The sequence below is a fragment of the Pleurodeles waltl genome, chromosome 4_2 (genome assembly GCF_031143425.1).
Source record: "Pleurodeles waltl isolate 20211129_DDA chromosome 4_2, aPleWal1.hap1.20221129, whole genome shotgun sequence".
NCBI lineage: Eukaryota > Metazoa > Chordata > Amphibia > Caudata > Salamandridae > Pleurodeles > Pleurodeles waltl.
Window position 1 is genome coordinate 482,528,736 of NC_090443.1, and position 15,692 is coordinate 482,544,427.

A 15,692-nucleotide genomic window follows, 5' to 3' on the forward strand; every position below is an offset into this window, starting at 1 on the left:
TTTTTTTCAATGTAATCTTTTTTGTTTATTTTGTACGCCCCCACTCCATCTCCCACCCCACGACTGGAGATAAAGTGAATCTAGTAACCTGTTCTGTACTTAAATCTGCTGCACCATACGAAGCAGCTCTTGTGCAAGTCCCCGAGCTGGCCCATGGTTAATGGGGTCTTCTGAAGATGTCTTATCCAGATCTTCTCTTCTCTCATCTCCAGGTTGTTACCATTGCCGTCTACAGCTTCTTTGTAGCCTGTCTCATTGGACGGCAGTTCCTAGACACAACGCAGGGCTACAAAGGTCATGATCTGGACCTCTACATCCCGGTCTTCACCCTTCTGCAGTTCTTCTTCTATACTGGCTGGCTGAAGGTATAAGCATAATGGCCTGGCGTGCGCTTCACAATTTTGATTGATTTGGGTAATAAAAGGCCTGCTATGAACACAAGAAAATCCGCACTGGGTTTGTTGATATGGGAGGCGGGGGTTTCTGCCTTTTCCTGGTGTAATGTAAATTTTTCGTCATTCCATATCGGATTGTTCCTGTAGGATTTACTTCTTAATTAAATAGGTTTTTGCTCTGTTTAAGCTTTTGTCCATAGATGCTTTTGTTAAATAAACCAATAAATTGTCTGTTGACTGTAGGGTTATGTAATATCAGAAATCACACAGACTGACTTGTCTATTTGCCTTTGCTGGTGGTTACAAAAATCCAAATTAGTGGTGCTTAATTTGTTGAAATGAGAAAGACTGGAGTTCGTCTGCTGGGGTTGCAGCTTGGCTCCTGGAATTACAGATCATTTAGAATTTGTGTGTAATTATTGAATTGATTGTTATATTACAGTTCATCTAATTAGCACCACTAGATGTGGTCTATCTCCCTGAACCGCTCTTGTTACAAACTATTGTCGACGCGTCACACCTTGGCGGAGTGGTTGCTTTGGATTAGTGTACTTTTGCATTTGAAATTGTTTCCTAATGATATATGTACTCATTGATATTTTATTTAAAAAAAACTTGTTCTAGCTTGTGGGTTCCTTCTCACATTGCACATTGTGATTGTGCTGAGCTGTACACAGATTTATAGCTTTCTTTTCTCTCTGGTCACTAAAACTGATGTACAGTGACACAACTCATCTTCAGGTGATGAACATAGGTCTACATATTTAGGTTTCTGTTGTTCGCTGCTATGGATCTAATTTGGGAACTTCCCTAAGAGTGTATAAGGGAGGTTCTAGAAGGTAGAACAGCTGCCGGATGGTAATGGGGCGTGTAAGAAGTGGCATTTGCAGATTACTCGACCTGTGAGGCAGCAGGCCTAGGCACAGCTGCCAGATGATGTTAAGCTGTGTTTGAAGTTGTGGTTGTTCTGAAAGATACTTAATCTCTGGTGCCTCCCTGCAGGTGGCTGAGCAGATCATAAACCCCTTTGGTGAAGACGACGATGATTTTGAAAGCAACCTTCTGATTGACCGGAACTTCCAGGTAATTTCTCCCCGTACAATGGAAAGGTCCCCTGAAGAAAGGTCAATTTAAAAACAAGGACTCAATGCTTTACTAAGTAAGATGGTATAGGCCACCCCATCAGTGTCTGCTGCAATGCTGGTTTCTCCATCCTAAGGACGTAGTGGGAAAATTACAAGTACAAACATTCCATATGATATTGATACATCATCTTCAGTGAAACTGAGTTTTAAACATAGCTTTGGCAAAGTATTATTTTCTGGATATTGGTTTCCATATTATAGAGAAATTTAGCACATATAGGTACATTTCTACTCCTATATATATTTATCTTTGCAATATTGTGGTAGTCAATGCTCTGGATACAATTTCATGGCGGAGTTATATTTTGACACCCAACACTGTGATCTACATCTAACTGCATTCTAGATCTATACAAAACTGCAAAAACAAACAGAGAAACTCTGTTTTTGGATATGTGTGGCTTATTGATCTGTAAAATGCAATACATGCCAAGCCAGAGAGTGGCATAAGAAAACACCCTCTCAAAACCCGTAAGTGTTTTTTCACCACTAGGGACTTGTAGGACGGATGTGTACAACCACCTAGTTCACTCACAATAAGGGCGAGCTTTCTTTTCTCAGAAAATATTTGGTGTAGTGCAGCAAAACGGACATTTCATACCCTTTATGACACCATGTGGCATGTCCTGCAGGTCTCCATGATGGCGGTGGATGAGATGTATGAAGATCTGCCTGCACTAGAGAAGGACCGCTACTGGAATGATTCCAATCCCAGACCTCCGTATACAGCTGCTACTCTATTCCAGCTGCAGCAGCCATCCTTCCAGGGCTCGACGTTTGACATGACGTACGTACGGTGGTGTGTTTTTGTTTGTGTGGTAGGGGCACATATGCTCATTTGTTCCTCTTTATAACTTGCTGCTTTTATCAGTGCACACAGTTCTGTCTCCTGCTAGAATCCATGAACATTGATAAAGATTTCAACACTTTTGGGAGAATAAAACTGCCATGTCTCTGTGTTTCATGTTTCCAGGACGGTCTAGCCTAAGTATATGTGCCCCAGTGTGGTCCTGTGAAGCATTGACATTCTACAACATTTTGAAGATGTTTCGTTAGCCCTAAGATAGCCTTAAAGTGCTTTGTGCTTGTATTTCCCCGATGTAAAGTCTTATTTCTAAGAGAAAATAGTTTCTTTTATAACCAAACTTTATTTAGTTTGAGATAATTACATCCAAGAACAGAACTGTCATGCCCAGATGTTAATATCCAATGTCCCCCATTTGAGTGAGCAACAGTTCTTATTGAGACATGGACCACTACCATATGGAAAATTTTAGTTTTAATGGTTTATACCGTTTGTAGTTTTTATCTAGACGTATGCTGTAAGCACAGAATGGTGAATTGTACATGATTAACCCTTGGAAAAAAAGTTCCACTGTACAATACTCAAAACTATTGCATTTTTTAAGGTTTGTTGCACTTACCTACATGAAAAAATGTTGGCTGTGTTGGTGAACTACCAGCCTAGACAATGAATCCAATGGAATTGCCAAGTGGAGGGGTCTTCAAAGGGAGGGCATGGGAGATTCCACAACAAACATGCTGACTGTCCATGCATTCCAAGCTTCCTGCAGTTTATTCCCATAACCCATGCATGGATATAAAATCAACAAAATTCCAGGTGTAGTAGAATTGTCATCAGAAACTCAATGGATGTATGATGTCATCACAGGTTTAACCCCCTCATTCAACCCTGCTACAGCCTCCTATTTCTAGCTGAAGTTCAGTGATGAGAGCAACAAGTGGATGACAGAAAAAAAGGAAGACTTGCATAATGCGAGATTTCTTTTTTTTATCCTTTTGCTGCTCTCTTTGTGACTTCCAAGACCAGGGTTAGAAAGTCTCTGCCAAGTTAGAGACTGAAACCATTGGTGTCGCATCTTCCCCAGCCCGGGAGCATCCACAAGAACACACCACACACAGAGTTCGTAGTTAGCGTCTTTATTCATCAGCGTACAACATTCAGCTGATTTCTCATAACCGTCAAAGACCACACCTTAACACATCCCCAAATGATTGTGTAATCTCTTCATTGAGTCTTCCCCAGGCCTCAGGGTCTTAGTGTTCACAGTCCTAAGACACTACATCTCCCCCTTGTTAAACAAAAAGACATAAACAAAAAAAATGACCAAATAGCAGCATTACATTTCCTCGATCAGCTGTCTGGGTACTCGCACAGTCAGGCCAGGCTGAGCGATATGAGGTAGTTGAGCTGTACCCTGGGTGGACCCCGAGGGTACAGGGTCTGATGTCTGATTGAGGCTTTCAGGTGGAATAGCATCCTCTGGGCTTGCAGGGACCAAAGATCGGCGAGACAGATGTTTGAATGTGATGAGTCCCTTGAGATGAATTTGCCTGGATGGTGTGCCATTATCATGTGTCCCTTGCACCTCATACCTTTCAAAGGTTCAACATCAAATGAAGGATCGGTCTTTCACTTCCATTTTTGTTTGAGGAGAACACAGTAAGCCTTGTCAAACACAATCTCATGAGTTCGTTGATAATTTTACGTCTTCCTCTGATGATTCCGAGCATTGTCAGCACAAACCTTGTCATCAATTAGGATTTTCTCAGGGGTTCACTGTGGTAATTTGGTTCTTATAGCTCTCCCGAACATCAGGGTTGGAGGATTCCCACCAGTGGTAGAGTGAGGGGTCGACCGATAGGCACGGAGGGCTTAACATAATGCCTGATTCAGCTCAATTCCCTCCATCTATGCACTCTGGGTAACTCATTTCAGGGTCCCCAAAAACCATTCCACAATACCGTTGGCTTGAGGCCACAAGGGTGTGCTTTTTTTAATGTTTGATATTGAGTCTAGTCAGAAACTCCCTATACTCCTTGCTGTTGAACAGTGGACCATTGTCAGAGTTGAGAGTGTCCAATATACCCCACTCTGGAAATACATTGTCCAGTCACTCAGTGACTTTGTCGTGAGTTGTTGATGACATGTCCTCCACCAGAGGAAAACAGGAATGTTCGTCGATGAACACCACAAGATGATGTCCATTTGGCAGGGTCCCGAAGAAGCCTACGGCTATTCTTTCCCACGCATGTGCGGGAAGATCAGACATAGTTAATGGATGCTGGATCACCTTAAGAGACAGGTAGTTGCATAAATGGCACTCCTTTCATTCCCTTTCAACCTTCTCGTCCAAGCAAGGGAACAACACTCAATCTCTCAATGCCCTTTTGGTGGTTACAATGCCATGATGTCCTTCATGAGTGAGTTCAATGACTTGCTGTCTCATACTCGCAGATGTGACAATCCGGGATCCTCTTAGCACAGTGCCCTCTTTAGTGAGGGGCAATTCATCTTCTACATTTTGGTATTTTTGAAATTCAGCATAGTCACTTAGAGGTCAAAGACTCTTGTTTCCATGATTGTGCTGAAATTATGTTTTTAAGGGCAAGCATGTCCTTATCGGCATTTGTAGCATTGCTAACCTGTTCGATGTACGGAGCTGCAGATGTGCTAGACTTTACAATGAAGTTGAGTATTCCTCAGCAGTTTTTGACATTGAGTTGTGCCACTGCAGGGGTACTCGTGAGAAATAATCTGCAGGGTTTTGATACTTGCCTGGCTTGTGGCCAATTGTATAATCATACTCTTGTAAATGCAACCCATAGCTTTCAATGTGAAGGGGCATCTTGATCTTCGAATTTCCGAAAATGGTGAGCAGCGCCTGGTGGTCTGTGAAGATCGTGAAATGCTTTCAATACAGAAACACATGTAAATGTTCACAGACCCATGCTACAGAGAGACTTTCTTTTTCTGGGTGGGAATAGACATGTTCTGTGTCAGACATGCTTCAACTGGAATATACCACAATGTGTCTCCAAGCATTTGGATGTCCAGTATGCTGAGCAAGGATTCCTCCCAGCCCGCCAGGTTTATGTCAACAGTAATCTCAGTGTGCAATTTAGGATGAAACTTAGCCATCTCACTCACATTTTCAAGTGCATGTTTTATATTTTGGAAGCTGTGGTTACATTCAGTGGACCATTGAAACTGGACATTACATTTTAAAAGGTCTCGCAATGAGGCACTCACTGCGGCAAAGTCATGAATGTACCTGAAACAATAGCTGGCCATGCTCAAGAAGGACATCTTGTGGAGAACAGATGGCTATTAATGCTTGCACTTTATCAGGAGACATCCCTCCATCAGAAAATACATGCCGAAAGAATTTGAGTTTTGTTTAGTTAAATTCACACATTTTGTTTTTTGAAAAATGTTTTAATGATTTTACAACACAGGAACAAAGAAATGCACTGAGTTCTATCAATTGAACAACACAATGGTCCAACATCAATCCTTCATGAATTCATTGTAGTGTCACAACACACAGATCACCAAAGCCGCGTATAATAGTGCACACCCGTTTATTCATGGTGCCCTGTGGGTAGTGTCCCCCCTCCCTGTAATTTCAGTCCTTTATTAAATGCCCATGGTCCGCTGGTGCATGGCTTCAGTTGTATCCTCCTATATTCCGCCCAACCCTTCCAGATCTTGAATTGCTTCTGGGGCAACCCCTGGACAGGAATATCAGACATTCCAGTCCCATGCAGTGGTCCATGCATTTGGCCCATGCCTCCACAGGGGGAGCCTTGGTCGCCCTACTGGCCTTTGCAATGTCCCTCTTAGCTACCACCAGTCTTAACCAGAGGAGCACCTTCTGGTATTGCGTGCCCACAGATTATCAGTGATATAAAGGAGTATGAGTTTGGGGTCTCAGGGAATAGTCCAAACCAGCTCCCTGTTGAGTCGGCCTACCACTCCCTCCAAAAAGTGGGCCAGTCTCAGGTAGTGGCAAAATGTATGTGGTAGGCCACCCTATGGGTCATCAGACCGCAAGCAGTTCCCTGCAGGGATCAGCCTCAGGTGGTGTAGCTGGGCTCTGGTGAAGCAAACCCTATGGAGTATCTTTAGTTGTATTAAACAATATTGTGAGGCTATAACCGCCTCCCATGGGGCCTCCACCACCTCCCTCCAGTCCTCATTCTCAAAGGGACCCAACTCCCCTTCCCACGCCCTTCTGACTCCCATCAGGTCCGGAGGTTTCTTAGCAGCAATATTTATATGTCTGATAGTTTGCACTCTTTTTGATTCATAAGGAGGATCTTAACCTCCATCAGGGTGAACTTAGAGATATCCTCCATCACCTGCAGAGTACGGAGAAGAGCATGATGGAGCTGCAGATACCTGAAAAATTTAGTATGATGTAATCATACTCCTCCTGCATGTCCTGGAAGGAATGGAGTGTCCCTACATGGAGCACACTTCCCAGCTTAGAAATGCCTATGACATCACAAGCGGAAAAGGCCCAGAGGACTGCCACCTGTGGGAGTGAACACCCTGCTAAAATGAGGTCTCCAGAGTGAGGCGGTCCGTCCATCCTGTTCTCTTCATGGCCTTACTCTAGACCTCAAGCACCACCCGCGTTGGTGACGGAAGCGCCGCAGGGATCCTCCCTCCACTAATGGGGACGGGCCTGTTCTCCCAATTTCCAACTATCAGCCTCATGTGCCAGGTCTCAGAAGCCGCCAAAAAAGCACTCTCACTCATTCATGACAAGTAAGTGAGCTGACCAGTAATAGATGAGTATGTCTGGGGTAGCAATGCCCCCCACCCATCAGTCATTGGTTTAGAACACTTCCCCAAGGTAATTCGGTGTCTGCCCCCTCCCCAGAGCAATGATCTGATCAGTGCATTGACTTTAGTGAAGACAGTTTTAGCTATGGGTGATTCTGTAGTTGATACAGGAGATGTGGCAGGGAGACAATCTTAAAAATTGCAGAACGTCCCAACAGGGACAAAGGGAAGGTGGACCAGAACCTGACGTCCCATTGAAGACCCGTCAGCTGAGTCACCAGATTTCAATCAAAGGAGCTGGTTGCATTGTCTGTAATGTATACCCCCAAGTATTTAAAGCCAAGAGGGAGTATCTGAATCCCCACTGCCCATGGCAACATACTCCTTCTGTGTTCTGCCAGATACCAGTATATCATCACTGTAATTGAAGGCATTTGCATAGCAGGCTGAATGATTCTACGCATAACATCTTGGAATATTTCAGCAGCAGATAACATTCCAAAGCTCAGTCTTTTATATCTGAACAAACCAACATGAGTTAAGTGGTAAGGTATCTACACTTTTCTTCCAGTTTGAGTTGATGGTATCCCTTATTCAGGTCAGGGCAGGAGACGACTTTGGCTCCATTCAACTGCATGATCATATCCGTAATGTGTGGACCAGGATGTCTTAATTATTTTATTTGCTCGATGCACATCCATGCCAATGCGCACTGCATCCCCACTGTCCTTTGTCGACATCACCACTAAGGGCGATACCCATGGTGTGGGACCAGTAGAGAGCTCGATAATGTGTTTCAGCAAGGCTTCTAGGGCCAGATGTAGGAACCGGTTTGCATGTCGCAAACTGCGAAAAACGCAGTTTGCGCCATACAAAACGGCCTTCGCGATGCTGATTCACATTTTGCGAGTCGGTCCCGACTCGCAAAATGTGAATCCGACTCGCAAATAAGAAGGGGTGTTCCCTTCCTATTTGCGACTCGCACCGCGATGCTGAGTTGCTTTGTGACCGCGAAAGCGGTCGCAAACCAACTCGCAGTTAACACCCACTTGAAGTGGGTGGTAACTCATTCGCAAAAAATAATTTTTCAGAGCAGGCAGTGGTCCAATGGACCAGGACCACTGCCTACTCTGAAAAAATGAAACCAAATGGTTTCATTATTTTTTTTGTATTGCAACTAGTTTTCCTTTAAGGAAAACGGGCTGCAATTCAAAAAAAAAAAAACTGCTTTATTAAAAAAGCAGTCACAGACATGGAGGTCTGCTGTCTTCAGCAGGCCACCATCCCTGTGAATGCATGGACTCGCTATGGGGTCGCAAAATGCGACCCACCTCATTAATATTCATGAGGTGGGTCTTTGCGACCCCATAGCGAGTCGCAGAAGGTGTCTTAGACACCTTTCTGCATACAATTTTGCGAGTTGCAAATTGCGAGTCAGTCAGACTCGCAATCTGCAACTCGCAAAATCTTTTGTTGCTACATCTGGCCCTTAGTTCCTTCTCGACTGCTTCTGGTAGATGGAGTGCTATTCTGCGATGTTGCTGTGAACAGTCCGAATGTATTAATTAAAGTGAAGTTGCACCTTCTTTTCTTTGAAAATTCCTAGGCCACGAAACAGTAACAGGAACACTCACAATTTCGGAGTGCGTATTTAGGGATAGATATCAGTCTCATGTCAGTAGCAGTTGCAAAACTAAGCAGTCATGCACTAGATGGAGTACCTTGAAGAACATGGATTGTGGCTTGCACAGATATCTTCTCATGTTTCAAGGTCGCTGTGAAAGATCCTTGACTCTGCAATGGTTTGGAAGCAGCCCATGTTTACACCTTTATCTTTGACGCTCTGTGTCGCAGTAGAGGTGACAAACTGTTAAATTGTTCGACTGGACTGCTTTCAATTACAAATATTATGGGAAACTGTTGACCTTTAGTTTGATCTTTGGGCATTGTCCACATGAGTTACTTTGTTTTGTTAACTCATCTGTTTTTTGCGTTCATTTGTCTTCTTTGCAAGCGGCCAGGCCCACGTGTGCACGTCACTCCTTTTTATCTATGACCATTGCACGTTCACCCTCTTCACTGTCGCTCAATGGTGAACTCTTGCAGGATGAATTTGATGCTGATCAACTTCATTTAGTTTCCACCTGGCGCAGTTGAGGTTTATTTTTCTGGAACCTTCAGGCATGCATTTTCTCATCTCGAAGTGACACAATTTGTTTCTCTTTTGCTTTGCAAACTGTTATGAAGTGGTTCTCCTTTCCGCACCTTATACATGTTTGTCCCATGGCTGGACATTTATTTTTCATGTGGAAATGATAATCCACATCGGAAACAGTCTTTCTTTTTTTGAAGATGTCGACTGAAGGGCACCTGCTTGGTTTTATTCTTCATGACCATTGCCGATTCACCTTTTTGTTGTTTCTGCTTCCATATTAGTGGCTTGCTGATCTGTGCATTCCTCTGCTCAGGCAGCCATCTGTACTTTTTTTCAGACTGAGTCTCTCTCGCAACATGCATCTTCTGAATGAGTGCAGCAAACAACTATCAATGGTTTGAGGTACATGGCTTCTTCATTATTAAATTCACAAAATTTGCAATGCTTGAGTGCACAAAGCCTCTCAACAAACTTATCCATCGTCTCACCAACTTGTTGTCTTGCTTGATTAAAAATGTGCCTTTTACAGTTGACATTTGGCATCAGATTGAACTTGGCTCCTAAAGCATTTTTGATTTGACTCTGACACTGTTTCAGTTTGTGAGATTTTATCATCACTTCTTTCACTCCATCACCCGTGAGATTCTTTAAGTATTTCCTCATCATTTACTTCTCCTAGAGCATCTATGAAATCATCAAGAGTCTTGATCCATGTGGCTCATCTGGTGCTAATATTTTGCTTTTTGGCAGTGTCGAATGTAGGTGCAGGTTTAAAACAATATGGCAGCACTGTACTCCATATTTCTTGTGGCAGCTGTGGGGAAACCCTGCCATCTTAAAAACTTTTTGAGTTGTACTGAAGGTCACCAGCTGCTGACTTCCCCCCCGTCTTTGGCAGCTTCTCCGAGGACCAACAACCTTGCAAGCACAACCCTGGTGTTCGCTCTTTGAGGTCGTAAGGTTGGTGAATAAATTTCACTACTTGTACCTGGTTGTCACTGCCTTTTATGTTATACCTGGTTGTCACTGCTTTTAGGTTATTTTTGCATGAAAGATGTTTCAACGTTGTGGCGCAACACCATATTCTCTGGCCAGCAAGTCTTGGTGGGTTTTTCCAAAGCATTCCCTTGTTAGATCTTTGACTTCTCCACTACACCTTATATGGGTTTGAGTGAAGCTTGCACTCCACAGAGGCCAACTGCAGTCTTTTTTGCTCCAGCTTGGAGCACACATGGCATTTGCGAGCAATTAGCTATTTCCTTGCAAACTCCGGGGCAGCAGTTCTGTTTCTTTGGGGAACGTATATCGTACTCCTGACCAGTTGTCACGTCCTCCCCAGCCCAGGAGCATGCACAATAACATGCCACACACGGAGCTCGTAGTTACAATCTTTGTTCATCAGCGTACAACATTTAATTGATTTTTAATTCTCTCATAACCATTAAATACCACACTTTAACACCTCCTAAAATGAATGCGTGATCCTTTCATTGAGTCCGCCCCGGGTCGCAAGGTCCTTGTGCTCACAGTCCTAAGACACTACAACTGGCTACCCTTAAATGACATCCTTTGCCAGAAGGATCTCATAGCCTGTCCATTTTTCTCACACTACTTCCATGTGCCTTCAACTCCTCAGACTTATTTTGGTGTCCCCAATATCTCACTTAGTCTGTTTTTTGTCAAATGCTCGGCACACTGTCCTTAGGCTTCAGAACTACTGCAATGGCTGACAATCTGACATGCAGCAACACTGATAATGAAAACAGAGTGGCAGCCATCATGTCTTCCCCTCCAAACTAACCAGAGTTTTGCTAATCCACATGACCCCTTGTCCTACTCTGTCCAGCTCAGCAAAGCATCAAGATCAACAAACATGTAGGGTCTTTAAGAACCTTAGCTGTTCAGTAGCTCTCTCCAATTGATATCTTCTCTTCAAATATAACATACACCGAATCCAAGATGTTTCTGCCTGTAAAAGTGCTAAAAGGGATAGTTGGTGAAGTTACACTTTCTAGTTTATCACTGCGAGCTCCCTTGGTCCAAGCCCTTCAATGGTAACTTTGTCTAATCTAGTGACAAACTCCACTTCAGCAAGTAAGTGTTTCTAATTTCTTCATGCTGGTCTTAAGAAAAAAGTATGTTGCATGGTAATGTAAGAACCCTCTTGTTAGTTGATGTGCTTGTTGCTACATACCCTGAACTGCTCTTGTTACAAGCTATTGTTGCCGTGTTGCATCTTGGCTATTGGCAAATTCATGATTGTTGAACTGGTGTATTTCTCAGGTTGGCTAAGGAAGACATGCGGTTTCAGTCACTGGAAGACATTGAGGAGCACACAGAAGACAGCCCACAGGCTGCAATACACCTCTTCAACCGCCTGCTGATGACCGGACGGTCACAATCTGCTTTTGCTGCTATCTCTCGCTCCACTTTGCATCTTCTCCAGAATAGAAACCATTCAGTGTTTGATGACTCCATGTCCAGCTGCCTTGGCAAAGAACAGCAAACCACCGACTGTGAAAACACTGACCAAAACAGTCTGCCTAATGATGGCAACCTCTGTCCTGAGAGGCTCTCAGGACAGTTAGTTCTAGAAGAGGACCCAAAACAAGAGATGGAGGACTCTGGACTACTCACAGATGGGCACAAGGCCCAGAATGAAGTTCTCCCTCCAGCCAGTTGCACTGAAATGTCAAAGAGAAGCTCTGTGCAGCTCACTCCTAAGATGGCGACCAACTACGGACAAATAAATGGAGGATATTTGACCACCGATGACCCACTGTGTCACAGTGACCATCTGGACCACGAACACCTGGCGATGTTTACCATGGGATCCTCTAACACTCTTCTGACTGAGGTCACTGTGCCCACAGACTCCCCAACTGGCGTCCCTGTGGCACCGTTAATCGACCCTTCTGTATCTTCTTCATCAGCCCTTGACGTTCTTCAAAGTGAAGGCAGCGGCTCAAATTCTTCCTTCCAGGAGATCTATTACCGTCCAAACAGGCTGCAGGATACCCAGATGAATGAGCCCATCCCCATTTCTAAGGAGGTGCCCATGAACGGAAGTGCCAGTTCTTGCCTCTAGCTGGTGGTGGTGTGTAGAGCATCAACACTCTGCAGTTTCAGGCTTGGCTGGTTGGTAACATTATCAGAGCACGACTGCCAAGTAACTCTTCAGCTAACAGTAGAATGTGTATTGGGGGAGGAGACGGGTTTTTGTTATTTTATTTTTTCCTGATAGTTCTATATCAGAGTTACTTTATGTGGAATGTTTGTATCATCACACCCTTGCAACTACTACAAACTAACCAACTGGAAAAAGGACATATGGCTGAAAAGCAACCATGTCTTGATATCATGACCTCACTGCATCTTCCTCAGCCCTATCCACTGATGACTGGGAACTGCCAGTCTAGTAATCTCCCAGTTCTGCTATAGTTCTGTTTTACTGTGTTGCAATTTCTGTTTTTATGGGGATAGCTTTATTCAGTGACTATTATAGTTACTGTGTCACACTAAATAGTGGGGGCTCAAAGTCTATGCGTTAACAATGTCCATTTATTTGAAGATGAATTAAAACTACGAACAGATTTTTTAAATATAAACATTAAATACTTTTAACTGTAAAAAAAAAAAAAAAAAAAGATCTGTGCACAATGCATAAGTTAAAGCTCTGTAATGAGGGTACGGTTCTTTTTCAGGTTGTTTGTCCTCTTATGTGGTAGGATTTTTATGATTTCAAGTAGCCCTTAGGCTAAAATATGTATTATACTGTGACTCTGTTTATAAGTAACTCTTTAGTTCTGCCAGCAGACAGCTACACCTGCCTGTACCCAGATGCTAATAAGCATTGGCAAAGCCAATAGGTCTCATCTGTATAAGAGATATTGGCTTTGGCAATGTGTTTTTGCCATGTTATACACCAGTGTGGCTGTTCACCATGGCAAAAAGGCAGTGGCCTGTAGTGTCAGAGTGGAGTGGGAGAGCAGTGTCGTAGAGTGGATTTGTTGTAGTGCTGATTCGGGGAGTAGAGTGTCGTTGAGGAGAGTTAAGTGGTTCAATGGCAGTTTTTCATGGATTGGATTGAGGTAGTGGGGTGCATTGGAGTAGAGTAGGGTGGATGGAGAGGGGTGGATTGGAGTGGACTATATTGAACTGGAGCGGGGTGGATTGAAGTAGGGTGAGTTGGATAGGGTAGATTGGAGTGGATTAGACTGGATTGGAGTGAAGTGGGTTGGATTAGACTGGAGTGAGTGGGTAGATTGGATGAAAGTGGGGAGGATTGGATTTATTGAACCGGAGTGGGGTGGATAGGATTGGAGTGGGGTGGATAGGAGTGGAGTGGATAGAGTTGAATAGGGTGGGCTGGATGGATTGGAGTGGGGTGGACTGAACTGGAGAGGGGTGGAATGGATTGGAGTGGAGTGGGCTGGAGAGGCATGTATTGGACGGGACTGGGTTGGGGTGGGTGGGGTGTTGTGGAGTGGGTGGATTGCACTGAAGTGGGGTTGATTGGATTGGAGAGGGGTGGATTTAAATGGGGTAGGTGGATTGGATTGAGGTGGATTGGAGTGGGGTGGAACGGATTGGGGTGAGGTGGATTGTATTGAGGTGGGGGTTTTGGATTGGTGTGGGGTGGATTGGATTGAGGTGTGGTGTGGTGGGCAGAAGTGGCTTGGATTGGGTGGGGTGGGGTGGTTTGGATTGGTGTAGGATGGATTGGCATGGTGTGATTTGGAGTGGGGTGGCCTGGGCTGGGATGGGTGGAATGGGGTGGATTGGCATGAGGTGGATCATATTGATGTGGGGTGGATTGGATTGGCATGGGGTCAATTGGAGAAGGTAGGCTGGATGGGATTGGATTGGACTGCGGTGGACTGAACTGGGATGGGATGAGGTGGGTTGGATTGGAATGGGGTGGATTGGAGTGGGATGGATTGGTATGGGGTTGATTGGATTGAAGTGGGTGATTAGAGGGGGTGGGTTGGATTGAGGTGGAGTGGGTTTGGGTTGGAGTAGGGTGGATTGGAGTAGATGGGATTGGCATAGGGTGGATTGGATTGAGTGGGGTGGATTGGGGTGGGGTAGAGTTGGCTGGAGTGGGGGAAGAGATGGGGTGAAGTGGATTGGAGTAGAGCGAGGTGGATTGGATTGAGTGTGGTGGATTGGATTGAGTGGGGTGGATGGGGTGAGATGAAGTGGATTAGATAGGGGTGGAGTGGATTGGGTAGGGGTTGGATTGAATTTGGGTGGATTTGTTAGAGGAGAGGTGGATTGTGGTGGACTGGAGTGGGGTGGGTTGGATTGGGTTGAGGTGGATTGGAGTGGGGTGGCTTGGAGTGGGGTGAGTGGACTGGATCGGAAACAGGTGAATTCGATTGGAGTGGATTGAAATTGGTAGGGTGGATTGGATTGCGATGGATTGGAGTGGGGTGGCTGAATTGGATTGGGGTGGTTTGGATTGGTGTAGGATGGATTGGCATGGGTTGGTTTGGTGTGGGGTGGATTGGAGTGGGGTAGACTGAGCTGGGATGGGTGGAATTGGGGTGGGGTGGATTGGCATGGAGTTGGTTATATTGATGTGGATTGGTGTGGGGTGGATTGGATTGGCGTGGGGTCGATTAGAGAGAGTAGGGTGGATGGATTGGATTGGACTGCGGTGGACTGAACTGGGATGGGATGAGGTGGGTTGGTTTAGAGTAGAGTGGGGTGGGATGGATTGGAGTGGGATAGATTGGTGTGGGGTGGATTAAAGTGGGGTGATTAGAGGGGGATTGCGGTGGAGTGAGTTTGGGTTGGAGTGGAATGGGTTGGAGAGTAGGGTGGATTGGAGCAGATGGGGGTGGGGTAGGGTTGGCTGAACTGCAGTGGAGGAAGGGATGGGGTGAGGTGGATTGGATTTAGTCGGGTGGATTGGATCGAGTTGGGTGGATTGGGTAGGGGTTGGGTGGATTGGATGGGTTGAGTTGAAGTGGATTGGATGGGGTGGAGTGGAATGGGGGTTGGATTGAATTTGGATTGATTTGTTAAGAGGTGGGTTGTATTGGAGCGAGGTGGATTGCATTGGAGCGAGGTGGATTGCATTGGAGCGAGGTGGATTGCATTGGAGCGAGGTGGATTGCATTGGAGCGAGGTGGATTGCATTTAGTGGGGTGGATTGGATTGAGTGGGGTGGATTGGGTAGGGGTTGGGTGGATTGGATGGGTTGAGGTGAAGTGGATTGGATAGGGGTGGAGTGGAATGGGGGTTGGATTGAATTGGGATGGATTGATGGGATTACTCCCTTTCTCCTCCCTTGACCCCCCCACTCTACATTAGGCTGCACCCTGGGGAGGCTCAGGTCGACCCTCTTCTCTCCCCTCGGACCTCCCCTCCCATTCCTCCCCCCTCACAGTATG

The 15,692-nt window shown here is 45.1% G+C and overlaps 1 protein-coding gene across 6 annotated transcripts in view; it reads left to right on the forward strand.

Moving 5' to 3' along the window:
• The window catches only part of BEST2 (bestrophin 2), a 75,691-nt gene extending 61,953 nt beyond the window's left edge, over positions 1-13,738 (forward strand). For all 6 annotated transcript variants that reach the window (XM_069231849.1, XM_069231847.1, XM_069231848.1 and 3 more), the window contains exons 7-10: positions 213-365; positions 1,398-1,478; positions 2,173-2,327; positions 11,575-13,738. In XM_069231849.1, coding sequence (XP_069087950.1) covers positions 213-365; positions 1,398-1,478; positions 2,173-2,327; positions 11,575-12,379 — 1,194 coding nt within the window. In that variant the 3' untranslated portion in view covers positions 12,380-13,738. The remainder of the gene's footprint in view (positions 1-212; positions 366-1,397; positions 1,479-2,172; positions 2,328-11,574) is intronic.
• Positions 13,739-15,692: the final 1,954 nt, after the last annotated feature.